General features: G+C 47.1%; 1 protein-coding gene across 1 annotated transcript; it reads left to right on the top strand.

Moving 5' to 3' along the window:
* Positions 1-8,878: 8,878 nt before the first annotated feature.
* Positions 8,879-11,305, top strand: FAM181A (family with sequence similarity 181 member A). Its single transcript, XM_064713837.1, has 2 exons — positions 8,879-8,927; positions 9,376-11,305. The coding sequence occupies exon 2, from the start codon at positions 9,447-9,449 to the stop codon at positions 10,314-10,316; it is 870 nt and encodes a 289-aa protein (XP_064569907.1). The 5' UTR covers positions 8,879-8,927; positions 9,376-9,446; the 3' UTR covers positions 10,317-11,305.
* Positions 11,306-15,645: the final 4,340 nt, after the last annotated feature.

Genomic DNA, 15,645 nt, shown 5'->3' with positions numbered 1-15,645 from the left:
CAGAGCTTGGCTTCAGTCAGGCTGGCAAACTGGTGAGTCTCTTCAAGTTTACTTTGTGTTATCCCTCTGTGCTAGAACAAACAGCAGTCACTAGCCTGAAGACTGCCAAAGTTGTGCCAAAGTGCTGCTTGTATCACTCTCTGCTGTCCTTGAGTGAGCTTCACAATATGCTTTCATGAAGAAAACAATACAAATTTGGGTAAGTATTTTAAGTATAAAAGCCTCCTCAGATATAAAAGTCTCATCAGATATAAAGTCTGTTACATTGCATTGCCAAGGTGCAAACCACACTGCAAGTAATAGACATTTCAGCTACTCTCAGAAATAGCTGCAAATCTTCTCATTCACCATGAGCTACTTATTATAGAATTTTGTGAGTGAAGCACTCTTAAAAGCACCATCCACCTGGATTCATTTCCCTGGTTTTCATGATGGATCAGACCAGGACTCCCAGTATCACTGTCTCTCATATGAAGCTCTGCTCATGCCTGGCAGTTCCATGCACAGATCTAGCTTGTGCAACAGTGACAGATGTACCAGGTTCATTGAGGGCAGAAAGAAAAGAAAGAAAGAGGGCAGAAAGAAAAAAGAAAAATAACAGACCTAACATCAGACTTGAAAAAGTTAGGTTTTAGACAATGTATTCTTGTTATTTGTCATAAACAATTAAGCACTTTTTTTATTTATTTGAATTCTCTCTGCAAAAGATGGTTGAAAAGACTGTGTTAGGGCAAATAAATTTTTTTTTTTTGGTGGTTTTGTTTTTTTTTTTTTTTAATGCACCACATTAGAGTTCTAAGTCCTTTACATTCTGCAGAAGCACATACCAACCCTTGCTGCCTCCCATCAACACCCACTATAGGATCCCAGTGGATATAAACACTCTTATATCCCAGGAAAGCAGAGTGCTAATCTGCTCCAAGTACCCAGCTCTTGTATTTTTAATGAAAGCTCATGATGGAACCTAATTTGGTAACTGTAAAAATCCATGCTCATTTAAAGTTTGGCTTCAGTAATGAGCCCAGAACACCTAGAGCAAATACTGACTCCAGCAGAGACTGATTCTGATCATCAGTACTTTAATATTGGCTTTGTGATTTGCTCAGTTTCTTCAGTGCAGTATGTTCTGCAGACCCCATTTTCCTCTGTTAATGTTCCTGGTGCTTTATGCAGGATTGGTCCCGAAGAACTGGACTCAAGCACCTGGGAAGTGCTGAGTGTGCTCAGGCACCACTGAACTGAGGGAGCTCTGAGGCTGGATTGCTCAGGGACCGCTGAACTGAGGGAGCTCTGAGGCTGGATTGCTCAAGCGTCTTTGAACCTTCTGCCCAGCAAGGGACCCGTGGACACAAAAGCTTGTTTGTTCGCCCGCGATAGTTTCTCCTACTCCCCTGGTGCATTTTACAGCAGCACTGTGCGGGGAGAGGAAAGCACCTCCCGACCGCACTCCGCATCGCCGAGTGAAGAAGGAGAAGAGGGGAGGGGATTTGTTATAAATAACAATTAACGCCTGATGCTGGCTTTTCTGGCCGCAGTAAAGGCTGCGGCTGCCCCGCCACAGAGCAGCACGGCCCAGAGGCAGGCAGGCAGGGAAGGAGGCAGGCAAGCAGGCATGGAGGCAAGCAGGCATGGAGACAGGCAGGCACGGAGGCAGACTGGCAGGGAAGGAGGCAGGCAGGCAGGCATGGAGGCAGGCAGGCCGGCCAGCAGGCACGGAGGCAGGGCAGGAGGCAGGCCGGCAGGGCCCGAGGCAGGCAGGCAGGCAGGCTGCAGAACCGCAGGCCGCGGGGGCGCAGCGGGGGCGCAGCGGGAGCGCCGCTCACTCTCGCGGCAGCGCGGCCGGGCCCAGCCGGGCTCTCGCAGCGCCCCCTCGCGGCCCCGCCGCCGCACGGCCCCCTCGGGCTCTCCCAGCCATCCCCGGGAAGGGCGCACGGGCGGCCGGGCTGTTCCCGGCGTTTCCCACGGGCGATGGCCACCTACCTGGGTCAACAGAGTCTAGGAATCAAATGCACCACTCTGAGAGGCAGACCTGACATACCCAGTTAGCCTCGGTGCTCAGCTCAAGAGTGCGCACTTGAGACCATGAGGGCAGTGAGGGTGGCAGCAGCTGGCACTGCAGAGAAGTGTCTGGTTCTTCAGTCTCTATGATGATTATTGTCTTTTCTGTGGAAGTTTCTCCATCTACCCAACCTGCAGAACAGCAGGCCCTGAAAAGCTCCTTGTGTCCAGGCTGCTCATCAGGTGCAGTGTGCACTTGGCACTTCTCATTTGCTGGCACTCACCTCCTGTGGACCATTCTAGGGGCTCCCACAGGGACCCTCAGTAACAGCTGCAGCCCTTGTCACCTTCACATATTCCTTTGAAGCATAAGATCAGTTTTAGAGAAGGACACTTCCAAAACTGGGATGGAGGGAAGACACTGAACATGGCACATGCTGGTTCTACTTCCTTGTGCAACAGCTGCCTACTGCAAAGGTGGCTGAATTCCCCAAACCATGAATAGTGCTAAAGTTACCAATCAAGACAACAGGAAGTGTAGAGAAGATTTAGAAATCTGTAGAGTTTTGTCTAAGCCTTCTGCATGGATAGTTCAGCCCAGCTAGGGTGGATACTGAGTCTTTATCTTAGCATCCCTCCAGTAGGACACTTGGGACTGCAAGAGCTCCCTCACAGCTTTTGTACTGCAAACCACCAAGAAAATTTGAAGATCAGGTCCAAGAAGAGGGTTGTTGTTCATCAGCTATTTCTGTCATTATAGGTACAGAAGGAATTTTTTTTGGTTTGACAATAATGACCAGTTATTTCTAACTGTTTCTCAACAAAGAGAAACTAAAATAGTAGCTAGTACTAGCTTTTATTGTCTCTATCAATCCTACGTATGAAATACCTCAAACAAGTGTGGGTCCAAGGTCAATCTGTGTTGCACAATGTCTGAGCTGGGACTGCTATGCCACAGAAATGCAGCTTGTTACAGCCTCAGTGGCTCTTTAATGGAAGGAGAAAAAAGAGATCAAAGACACCCTTTTGCTCAGGCACCTCCTGGCTCACTCTTTAGAGGGGATGGTCCAAGTGCTTTAAGCAAAGCTCATCCTCTCTGAACTCCCCCTGTGCTGAGCCAGTTCCTGCACACATCTGTGGGTGATGCTCACACACCAGCCAAACCAAGGCTCTTGCCTGCTCCACACTCCAAGGGGTGATTCACCAGCGCTAGGGGCAGACACCATGTCTGGAAATACAACAGGGGAGGCAGCCAGAAGGAATTGTTAGGGGTAGAACCACACACTGTGCCTTGCTAGATAGATCACTGCCTGCCTGAAGCGTCATGGTCACCCTGGCGTGGGGGCCAGCTCAGGGCAGCACTGCCTGGGGCTGCCTGCACCTTGTCCAAGTGCAAGTGCAGCCCCAGCTGGGCTGTGGTACAGAGCCATGCCCTGTGGTAAGAGAATGGAGGTGCAGGAGTGTCAGGAGTGTGCTGCTGGGCTGAGGAGCCCAGCACGGATTTCAGTGCAGAAACACCCATGGGGAGAAGCCTTGCCAAAGAGAGGGGAGCAGGGAGCAGGGCTGTGAGCCTGGCCAAAATGTGGGCAGGAGGAACACACTACCCTTCTGGTCTGGCATGGCTCTTCTGTACCATGCACTCTCTTTCCCTGTCCAGAGCCACTGTGCGTTTCTCATTTTGCAGCTTTTAAGAGAAAGTGGCCACCCTTTCATATGTTCATATTAATGTCTGTATTTTCAAAATTATTTTTGCAGTATTGTTTCTTCTCAACAGACACACCCTGTACCATTTGTTACAGAGTTCATCCTGCTCTTGAAATACTTATTTATTCCAGAATTATGTAAAGAAACCTATATTTGGCCCTGTTGCTTTTTTTCAGTGCATACCTGCCATGTGGGGGGACAGAATTTAAACCTTCAGAACGACCAAACCAAGACCACGCTTTTTAAAAAAGCATTATCTTATTTACCAGAAAGCGAGACAGAGGCAGGCAGGATGGGCTTTGATCATACCTAATTACGGAGCATAATATTGGATACATGGTTACAATATTGTCATGGGTGCTTCTTTTTCTGCCCAGAAAAACAAAATTCTCCTTAAAGAAACAGCTGTGTCCTGCCTGCAGCCTGCAGAAGAATGGCATTAGTCACATGCAGTCCAACACGTAGCACAATTGTAAAGTTCTCTCTGTGAGACTGACAGGAGCTATTCACATCAGCCCCCTCCACCATCTGCCTGAATGGCAGGCTCTGGGGCACAGCAGCCCCCCCGTGCTGTCTGCACGCCCTCAACACTTACTGCCTGCTCAAAGTCTGTCCCCAAGTGCAGAAAATCAGGGACTGAAAGCAAAGAGAGGATGTCACTCAGGTCAAAGCAGACTGTCAAGAGGGGAAAAAAAAAGGAGGGTGGGGAAAGAGTCAAAGCTTCATCCGCTGGAGTGCCAGGCTGCTGTTCTCTCGGGAGCAGAGGTGTTAGTTTCAACAAGAAGGTGTGGAGGGTGAGGAAAGGGAACAAGTGGATAGCACAAGAATGGGAAGAAATCCCATATTCTTTTTCCCTGAGCTTAGAGGACTCAGCTCTGGGGCAGCACCAGGCTGTGTGAGTGTCAGTGCCAGGGAGAGATGTCCCTGCTGCTGTCTGCAGGCCTGCATGCTGGGTGCAGGAAGGAATGCTAAGGCCTTTGGCTGCGCCCCTTTGCAGTCACACACTGTCAGACATCACTTTCAAATGAGCCTGCAGGTCCTGGAATGGACAAGCTTCCATCCCAGGCTGGGGCCAGGCTCTTAGCCAGTTTGAGATCCTGAGTGCCATCAGCACCACACCACCTTTCTCCCTCATCCCTCTCCCTTCCACACACTTTGAAGGTCAGACTAGATGAAGGAAAATTCATTTTTATCCTATGACCTGATTTCCCTTCTCATTTACAGACAATGATATTTTTCCTCATGACAGAAATTCCTGCTATCAGTTCCTGAGCTGTGTGGCTCAGAGTTACTGCAATCTTTTCCTCTCCCATTGCATTCACCTTTAAGGTCACCCAATTATTGCAGTGTGATGTTAAATAACATCTTCCATTTTTATGCCATCAGTGCATCATTAATGTCTTTCCACTTCAGTCACTGTCAACATGCAATCTAAAATCAGGATTCCAAAGGTATCCAAAGGTAGAGGTTTAGTGGTCTTCCTCCATCCCAACATTACTCCTCTCCAGGCCAGTACTTCTGGTTTCACCATGAATCATCACCACCTCCCCTCAGGTTCTTGGCTCTCCTTTTCAAGTGTGAAGAGAAAGCAGAGACTTAGGAGGCAGCAGGCGAGTGAAAAAAGATCATGCAACTAAATTATCTTTGCTTTTAACTGCCCATAGTTGACTGGACAAAGAAAAGGAACAATGCACATGTGGCACATCTGAGATGTTCCAGCTAACTTTCTAACATTTCAAAACAGTTGGAGCCCCATTTTTCTTTGCTTCAAAGTCCACATCCATTAGGCTCAACAGGGAGTAACAGTACTGTCACCCAATTGGGGAAAAATAGTTTAAAAAATTTATAGAACAATGGGAATTTATTTTTCTCCTCTCTTCCTCTGTATCACCTCTGTACTGCTCAGTCATTCACTGAGCTGCCTTTTGCTTTCCCAGCATGATTTAGGTGTTCCTGCTATTTGAAATGCTTGTGGCACTGATGGGGAGGGATCTCTGCCCCAGCTAATGGTGTGCATTTTGTTTACTGGGTGTGCTCACATGGCTCAGGATAAACTAATGCTGGAATACCTTTGCTAAATGGGCCCCTCAGCCTGGAAAAAAACTTGGTGAGATTTTGGTGTAGAAGTGACTAAAAGTTGACAATGCTTACAATTAGTGACCCAATTAAAAAAAAAGTTTGCGGATATATTTGTGCAAGAAAATCTTCTTTCCTCTTTTCTTCATTTAGTCTCAAAGGAAATGCTTCATTTTAGTAAAGGCCTGGCTGCAATTTTCAAGTGAATGAATTTATTCTTGTGCTTTACTTAAAAAAAGGAGTTAGAAAACTTTACATACTAAAAATTCCCAAGAAGACAGCTGTCAGGAGGTGACATGTCGGATATGAAGTAGCTTTCCAGCTGGTCCCTGTCTGCATGCTGGGAAGGCATGTGGAGACATTTTTTCAATTGCTGTACTAGTTTGACATGTTCACAGTGGAAAATGATGTATCATTCTTGAGCCTTTGCTTGGTGGACACTTCAAAGTGCATTGGATCCTCATAGAGGAGTGCCCTATTGTTAATTGTTCCTTTCACATGTACATTGGGATGAACATGGCGAGAGCAGCGAGGAACAAAAGGGCTCCGGTGGCCTCTTAGAGAAAACCCTGTGCAGCTCAACCTGAGTCTGACCTTGAAAGGGTGGGTTGCTCTGGTTTTCAAATCCTGCTTGCTGGCTCATTCCCCTCTGGAACCCCACTGTTACCAGCTGCAGGGGAATGGGATGGCAAAGCAGACAGCATAGCAAGGTGTGGGGAGCTCCTCCACCCCTGCCATGTGCTGCCCAAGGAGCCACATCCTGCACAAGCATCCTCCTGGGAGAAGATGGGCATGGCTGTAGCACAGGAGCTCAGAAAGCGCTCCTGCAGTGAGTGTGCTGGAGGTGTGCAGGTCTGTTACCCCCCAGTAAGCAGGCAAGTCACATCCACCCTCCTCAGTCCAGCCAACCCACTAGCCCTCAGGCCCAGAGCACAGCCCAGGGTTCTGGAGCCCCCATGATTGGATGTAGGTCTCATAACAATACATGGCACGAGTTTCCCAGGCCTCTGAGGACATAGTTCATTAATATCCTGGCATAATCTTTGTCTCCCAGGCACCTGTCACTTATCTATCTCTCTCCCTTTTTCCCTTGGGAAACCAACTACCTCTAGTGGGAGACTGCACCATGAAATGTGGTGTCCCAGGCTGGGTTTGAAACCTCAAGCACAGGAGTCAGTTTATTCCTGCAAAGAGAGACATGACCCCTTGGTATGCATCTCTTTGAATGAGCTGAACAAAACCTCTCCCTGCAGCCTCAACTGCACAGAAGTGTCTGTGCAGGCCACACAGACACTAGGAGGAGAGAGGCACACCTGCAAGTAGCAAATCAGCCACTGTGCTACAGCCATGGTGCCAACAGCTCTGCAGCACATTCTGTCGCTGACCCAGGGTCTCCCTAGACCAGAAACACCTCAGCCTGGGTTCACCTCACCCCCACATATGGCTCAGGCCAGACTGAGAGAAAAGGTGTGAGTGGGATGAGTGCACCAACACAGGGATCATGAAGAGTCATCCCTGAGGCCTCTGCCCAGACTTTCAAATAATGGCATAGTCTGGATCTTGCCTTCCTGTGATGAAAATTGGATAAATAGAAATAAAATAAAATAACAGTCAGTAAAATACATGTGAAATGTGGCTGTTTTCATCCCTCAGTGCTCAGGCCTTTGATGCTTCATAATAGTAAAACAGATTTTACTTGCAAAATGTCTTGGACTTCAGTCCCTGCTTTCCTCAGCACACATCTGAGTTTGGATCAGAGCTGGCAGTATGTCCCTGATGATGGGTGCACAGGTGCTGTGCCCCTATCCAGTCTTCCCATCTCTGGGCTACTGGGGACTGGAGAGCAGGAGCAAAGCTACTTCAGCTGTGGGAGGCAGCAGGTGCTGGCTGGCATACAGGCTGCTGCCAGCTCTGTGTCATCAGTGCACACCAAGGGCAGCTCTTCTGCTCTCCTTTTCCTCCAGCTCTAGGTTTTACTGTGCTTTTAAGTAACTGTCACCCCTTAGGGACAAGCCTTGGAGAAGCCAGAGGGCTCGCAAAACTCTGGATCAGTAAAGGAAGCAGTTCAATTAGCATTTCACACGCCTTTTCTTCCCTCTCTTCTTACCTTCCCTGCAGTGGGCATGCTTTCCCCTTAAAGGATTGTCCTGTTTCTGCTCCTTGCCAGCGTTGGCAGGGTGACAGTAGTCGAGTGTGCAAACTTGTGCTATTGTCCCCAGGCCAGGGGGAGTCATGGAGACCCACTAATATGACACAGGAAAATGTTTGCTGATGGCAATTCTATGGGCTTTGTCTAACTCTTTCTCCATCATGACGACTCGATTTAAGTCTCTAACTGTTTGACTACAGATGCAAGAGTACTATCCAACTCCATCCTTTTGTTCGGGTAGTTTGAATGGGTAATTCAGCTTTTGTGTAACTCAATTGAGGGGGCAAACATAAAGACAAGATTCTTGAGCGCTCAAGCTCCCTTTCCATGGATATCTGCACATCTCTTTAGAGATTTGTTCCTTTCCTACCTTTTTCTGACATCATCCTCCCCTTAAAAAAAAAAAATGCTCCGATGGGGAACAGTTAAAAGTAGGCTAGTCCAGTCTCCCGTATTATATTGTCCTGTGCCAATGAAGCATGTTTAGTATCAGCCCACAGACAGCTTTCGAGAATGCAGAGAAAAGGGTGTCTAAACTTTCTTAACTGATCTTCAGCATTTTTGCTTTGGATTGTGTAATTTTAAAATGAAAGGTTTTCATCGGGGTGAAGGGGATAGGGAGAATGGTAGAAATCATGGGGAAATGATTGTATTTATTAGCTGTCTTTCTGCGGCTGTCCCCATGGAGACAATTTGTGATGGCAAAGAATGCAAGGAGGGGAGGCTGATGCCTGATTGGGATGCTTTGTATTTGGCAAAGTGGCTTCTGATTGGCCTGGGAGAGCCCCGAACTCGCTGGAGTCGATATTCATTCAGCTTGCTCAAGTGCTTGCTAAACTACATCCAAACACTGGCGGGCCCCGGCTGCCTCCGCCGAGGTTGGCGGTGTGTAACCTGCCTAACGAGATTAGCGGGGAAGGGGCTCTCTCTCTCTCCCTCTCTCTCCTCTGCAGCGACGCTGCCGCCAGCACCGGTGAGAAAAGCATCTGTCGCTCGCCGGGTGAGTGTCCGTGCTCGCTTACAGGGCGGCCACCGCGGCTCTGTCCAGCTCAGCGCTCCCTAACGAGATTAGGCGCTGAGCCGCTGTCCTTGTGAGCCGCTCCCCGTGCGGGGTGTGCAGGGCAGCCGTGCTGTCCCTATGGGCCGCTCCCCGTGCGGTGTGTGCAGGGCAGCCGTGCAGGGCCCTGGAATCCGCTCCCCGTGCGGTGTGTGCAGGGCAGCCGTGCAGGGCCCTGGAATCCGCTCCCCGTGCGGGGTGTGCAGGGCAGCCGTGCGGGGCCGTGGGCTGGGGGCACGCGTCTGCTCCCACGGCAGCTCCCCTGCATGGCAGCGCGCTGACCGACAACTTGTTTGTGAGGCTGAGAAGTTTGACATGTCCTCCGTCCGTTTGCTCAGTGCTGTTTGAACCAAAGCTTGTTGCTCAAAACTCTGCCTGTCATGCTTCGCAGGTTTGCCGTGGTTTGTCTGAAGGAGGATTATAAACTTTTCATGGGAAATTCTGCGCGGTGCATTCAGTGAGATGGCATCGGACAGCGAGGTAAAAACTCTACTGAACTTCGTTAACCTGGCTTCGAGCGACATCAAAGCGGCTCTGGATAAATCGGCTCCTTGTCGCCGATCAGTTGACCACAGAAAATATTTGCAGAAGCAGCTCAAGCGGTTTTCTCAGAAGTACTCACGGATCCCAAGGTGTCACCCCAGCAAAGCCCCTGAGTGCGGCTGGCGCAGGGGGGCAGAGGACCGGGCCCGCGGCCCCCTGACCGAGGCACCTGAGCCCAGCCCATACGGCGGGGCTGCCGCCGACAAGGTGATGCAGACAGCCGAGGCAGAGGAGAGCATCACCGGGGAACGGGTTTTGCAGGAGCAAAAACCCGAGGCTGCCCGACCCGACCAGGTGCCCATGAGGAAGCGACAGCTCCCCGCCTCCTTCTGGGAAGAGCCACGGCCGGCCCAGAGCCTGACGGCCAGAGCCTTTGCTGCCAGCCCTGAGGGGCTGCAAGCCCCCAGAGACCCTCCTCCCTATGAGGGGAAGAAAAGCAAACGGACCCCAGACGCTGTTGGCCCGGAGAGCCCCCCTGACACTGCGCCACATGCCGGGGACAAGGAGCCCGCCGGGGCCCTCTCGGGCCGAGTGGGTGCTTGGACCTGCTGCCCCTTCCCCTGCCCCGGGCCAGGCGTGTACCAGCCCCCGGGCGCGCTGCCCCCGTCGCCCTTCCCGGGGCTGGGGCTGTGGAGGAAGAGCGCGGCCACGTTGCCGGCGGAGGTGCCGCCTTTCTGCAAGGAGGCCGATGGGCCGGGGCAGAAACTCTACAGGCCCACGGTTCTGAAACCCATTCCCACCAAGCCCGCCATCCCCCCTCCCATCTTCAATGTTTTTGGCTACCTTTAGCGGGGCGGGAGTCAGAGTCATGCCGAACACGACAGCTCCCGAGGGGGGTTCGGAACGCCCGGCCAGCCTCCAGGCATGAGCTGCTGGCAGCGCCGAGCCGCAGGGGAAGGAGGCCGGCCATCGCACCCTGTGCCTCGTGGGCGGGCCGCAGGGAATTAGGAACTGCCGGGAAGGTACTTGGGCTGCACTCTCCTCTCCGTACACGGGGGTGAATCGGGAATAAACCTTGCTAAGCCGGTGGCACGGAGCATGACCAGGTCTCTTTCATGGATGGGCATTGTCTGAGCCGCGGCGAGCGGGGCTGCGGGCCATTCCTAGCCGCGTTTGTAACACCTAGGAGACCTCCTCCACGTGGGAACATCTTCTCTCGGTCTGCCCTGCGGCAGCAGCAGTGAAATGGAATGAATTAAATGCATTCAAAGAGTTTTTGTATTTTAAAGTAATTCCAGAGAAGTCAAGATATTCAGGTCATATCGTTTTGCATGCAAGAGACTGGAAGGGTGGAATTTGATATAAAACCACTTGTGATTGATTCAAGCTCTTGTTGTATGTAAATACTGACAGAATTAAAAGAAAAAAATAAGGGAAGAAAGAAGGTAATTTTATTTTGGTGATTCTGCAAATGCCAAATCTTAGTACCCCACTGGGTAGACACGGGTTTGATTTGCAACTGGTGGGGAGATATGAGGGCTGAAATTTCTGCCTGTTCAGATTTATACAAATCAGAAGTAATTTTCCCATAAGTAAGTCTTAGCTAATTACTAAGTAATTAGCTAGTGCTAAGCTGGTGAAATGAAAGCGGGATGAATTTCCACATCAGGAATTGCTCTGCATCAACAGAATAAATGAGGAATTTTATTAGTTTAACACAAAACCATTAGGTGTGATGGAAGAAAAAAGTAAAGAATAGACTGCCTTAATTTCTGGCTGAGAGATATCTTTTTTTCCCCCTGATTTTAAGATGTTTTCCCAAGACCTGGCTGTAAATGTTTCGCCTAGCATTTTCCTAATTTTTTTAAACAAATTGGCATTGGAGAATTTATTAGGAAGTGTTTTTAAGTTAGGTTTCTCTTAAATCCGTGGAGAAAGTGGTACTAAGACACAGAAATGAGATACGAGAGGTTTAACACTGCAGGTGTATGTGTCTATTTGGTTATACTGGAGTAAATCACTGAAGTCAAGAAAAGTTTATTTTGGGACAAAAAAAGACCAAAGAATAGACACCCATGATCTCCCAGGGCCTGAATCTGCTGTTGCTGAAGCTAATGGGAACTTCTCCCAGGACTCAATAAAAAGTGGCTTTGTTTGGTTTGGTCTGTGACTAGCATAGCTCTCCATGACTCCTGACATCTCTACAAGGGGAAAAACAGAAAATGCTTCATTTGACTGCATTGCAGTAATAAAAAAAAAATTATAATCGGAAGTAATTGTAGAGTATCATTTTGTATCTTCTAATGGCCTTGGTATTATATAACCAGGTTGCAACTTTTATTGGGATATGAACTACCACTGGGATTAGCTCAGTTGGTTAGAGCCTGGTACTAATAATGCCAAGGTTGTGGATTTGATCTCTCGATGAGCCATTCACTTAAGAGTTGGACTTGATGATCCTTGTGGGTCCCTTCCAACTTAAAATATTCTATGATTCTACTCCCAGGCTAAAAGTGGTTTACTCTTTCCTTAAACCTCACCTATCTCACCAATGTTCACTTTTATTGAAACAATGTCTGTAATGTGTTTGTGGTGCAGGAAAACAGTAGAAATAGTGATGGCTTTCATTGCTTTCTCCCCACTATGGCACTTCATTTATGTATCAAGCCAGTATGGACTGCAGGAGAGAGAGCAGGAAATGTCTTTGGTAGCAGATACCTGCAACTAAATGCAAGGTGTGAGGAGCTAAAGAGCCAGTCTAGGGGTCAAAGACTTCAGGTTAGCTCTTGATCCAGAAGTAAAGATTGGAACATACTTAGATGCCTTTCCCTTTTTGGGAAAAAATCCATGAGGAAACTCTGTCCCTCTCCAAAAGGAGTGTAACAGAAGCCAGAGCCATTGAAGTTAAAGGAAGGAGAACAACAGCTTTTCATTTACAGTCCTGTAGGTAAGGAATTTTGTTACATGGAAATGGGAGACTTTTCTCACATCAGTAGCTCTGTGTTGCTGCAGTAATCCAGATGCAGCCAGATGCTGAACTCTGTTTCAGTACTATCAATGCAGAGCAGCCTCCTTGGCATTGGTCTGGATTTCCATCTGGGTGGCCAGACCAGCTCATGGAATGAACTACTGGTATTGCAGTAGTTGCTGTGCTTAAGTGTTCCTCCTTGAGCTCATTAGGGAAATTTCTAAGTGCTGTGGATCACACCAGAATAAGGAGTTTAGTAAAAATTAAAATACTTGGCAAAGTGGGTAGCCTCTGTATAAATTTATTTCTGAAGAAATCCAGAGGAAGAAGAGAGTTAAAACCAAGTTTCTATATTTTGAATATTAAATTCCTAGTTTTCTTTTTACTTTTTTAAAACTCCTTTTTATTTGAATGTATATTGCTCCACATTCTCCGTGTAGTAGAATGGTGTGTTTTAAAGTTATAATGAAGGATTGAAACAGACCATTTTAAATGACCTCTGACTCAAATATTTATGCTCCTACATTCAGATTTGAACTAATGTTACTTTTTCAAAATCCTTTGTGATATGGAACCTCCCCCCCCAGCCCAAAGCAGGCAGTGGCCCTTGCTGGGGCTTTGAACTGGAGCAGCAGTGAAGTAAAACACAAATGAACAGAAGACAATTGTTAAGTATATTCAAAATCCCTGAATGGGGATGTGTGAGACTTTCCAAAAGGTTTGCAAATAATAGCAACTCTGTCTCCTCTCTAGCAATACTTACTGTTCTCTCATCCCTGAGATTAACAATGGAATTATTAATTATTCAAGCTTGGATTGATTCAGAATTTTTCTGGGTATTTTTGTGTTTGGCTGGTCGATGGTTGATGTTGCTATTCAGGACAGCTGATAGTCCTTAAGAATCTACTTGTTTATTCATACATTGTTTGAAAGATGGAAACATAACATTTGAGAGCTGCTATTTACTAGAACAGTGTGGATTTAAACTTTTAAAAACAAAATAGCTTTTATAAATAATGGGAAGGGGAAAGTAAATGAAAAAACTTTCATACAAAATAAAACTAAAAAAATCAAAAAAGTGCACAAGAACATCAAGTGAATTGCACATGTTGCAGTAAAAAAAAAAAGTACAGTAACCTGGTCATGAAATATTCCTAGAACATTTCACATAAAGTCATCATCTCTGAAGGAGTCTAACTATCACACTCAGTGAAACAAGCCACTTTACCTTGCACGAGAATTACTGATCTGCTTACAAAGCCTGGCTTGCCTGGGTTTTGGAGTATTTTTCTTTTCACAGTAAATGTAAATAGATGCATTAAAGGCACATTGAATTTGTGCAGATTCAGTGTTGTGCACAAAATAGTATGTCAGTGACTGGAGTGGAGAGGTAGCGGGCTCCATTTCAGTGCAAATAAATGTAAACTGAGTGTGTGAAGGTTTGCTTTAAAGATCAAGCAGAAAGGACTTAATAACATTGTAATTACCAGACTCCCCCTCTAACAGATAGACTCTGCTCACCTCAGTTTCTGTGCACAGCATGCACTTATCCTTCCCACAGTTGTGTTATGTTCCCATCAGACCAGTGCTCTCTGGCTCAGTGACTCCTGCTTAGGACAGATCTTTGACAGCAATCAGGACATGGGTCTCCCAGTAGAAACTAAGGTCTCTTGGTTGAAAGAAGAAATGGGCTTTCCATATTTATCCCATTCAAACCCAGTTTCAGCTTCTCCAAGGACATAAAAAGAAATTGCTACTTGCCAGACTTTTGTGGATACAAAAATGTTGGCTATGGGGAAAATTCCCAGTTTGGGATGCTTATGAAATCCCACTTCTGGAGTTATACAAGTACTTGGTGATTGTGAGCCCTTCTACCTGCCAGGGTCTTCAGGGCTGTCACTGCTCACCAAACTCTGAAGTGGTTTCCACCAAGCTCTGTCTGTATCCATCACCCTCTACAACTCTGCTTTTTTATACTTACTCTGTTTCAAGGACTTCTGATTTATATCGATGTAAGACCCAGACCTTTGTTGCACAGACCCAGAAAGTGAGAGATGCATGAACTCCACAGTGATTTCCTATTTCTCCAGGTACTGCTTACCAATACAGGGCCTTCACTGGCAGAACTGATACAGCAATTTCTAGTTCCTTTTCTCTCCACCCAATGTATTTCTAACCAATTCCCTGTTCACCCTGCAGGAGACAAGGGAGTAGATCTTAAACTGGCAGTAAAGGAAATTACTGGATGAAATTTCACCAGTGGAGGAATCTCACCTGACTTTCCAAAGCTTTACAAGAGCAGTGTTCAGTGTGAATTGAAACTCTGTTGGTTTTTCAATTTTTGCATTTTTAGAGGGGACAGCAATGGACAGAGTAAGGAATCATGTAACCAATGCTTTTTCTCCTCTCATCCTGTCCCACAAGTGATGACATGTCATGCAAAGTCATCACAGTCTGTGTGCCCAGACAGATTGTATTACTTGTATTTGTGCAACACACTTTAGTCCTGTGTTAAGATATGAAACTCCACACAAATAAAACTCAGTGCAATGTATTTTCCCTACTTAGAGTTCTGTCATATCCCGTGGACGGTATGCAGACCCACAAACAAAACCAGATCTGTAAGGTCACCGGTGGGGACTCCAAGCAGACTATGGTGCACAGCTCTTCTGTCACCTAAGGTAAGGAGTGTGCTTCTAGCATAAGATCTGCAAAGATGTAGTTCCAAATTTAGTTTCTTCCATTCTTTCTTAGGTGCCTAGTGAAGAATAAAGCACTCATCAAAGCAGTTCACCAAGTCACACCTGTCAAGGGATCTGTAGTCTCTGCCAATAACTGTTCATGGGCTCCTTGGCCTCCCCAGCTGTGAGGGAATGTGACTTGTTAAAAACTTCAATAAAAGAATTTCACGGACAATTATAGTGGTTCAGCAGATAGATGGTGACTTGTTAAGCTGCCATAAATCAGTTGTGGATCTCAGCTGTAAATAGGTGACCTAATTTTCAAAGAAGCTGAGATAATAACTTTCGTCAGTGTCAAAGGAAGCTAAAAGATCCTTCAAACTCTCAAAGTCAGAAAATTCAGGGCTAAATTCTGAGATTTTTTATTCTGCCTCAGTAATATCTGATATGTATATGATTCCCCTGATTTAAGTGGAATACCTGGTGCAAGCAACTTGCCATTGTTTAGGCATCTGAATAAGGATTTGGA

Source organism: Zonotrichia leucophrys, chromosome 5 (genome assembly GCF_028769735.1).
Source record: "Zonotrichia leucophrys gambelii isolate GWCS_2022_RI chromosome 5, RI_Zleu_2.0, whole genome shotgun sequence".
Taxonomy (NCBI): domain Eukaryota; kingdom Metazoa; phylum Chordata; class Aves; order Passeriformes; family Passerellidae; genus Zonotrichia; species Zonotrichia leucophrys.
Note: the sequence above shows the minus strand (reverse complement) of the source record. Positions and strands in the feature narration are given on the sequence as shown.

Coding starts and splice junctions, on each gene's coding strand:
- FAM181A (XM_064713837.1), top strand. CDS start 9,447: ATGGCATCGGACAGCGAGGTAAAAACTCTACTGAACTTCGTTAACCTG.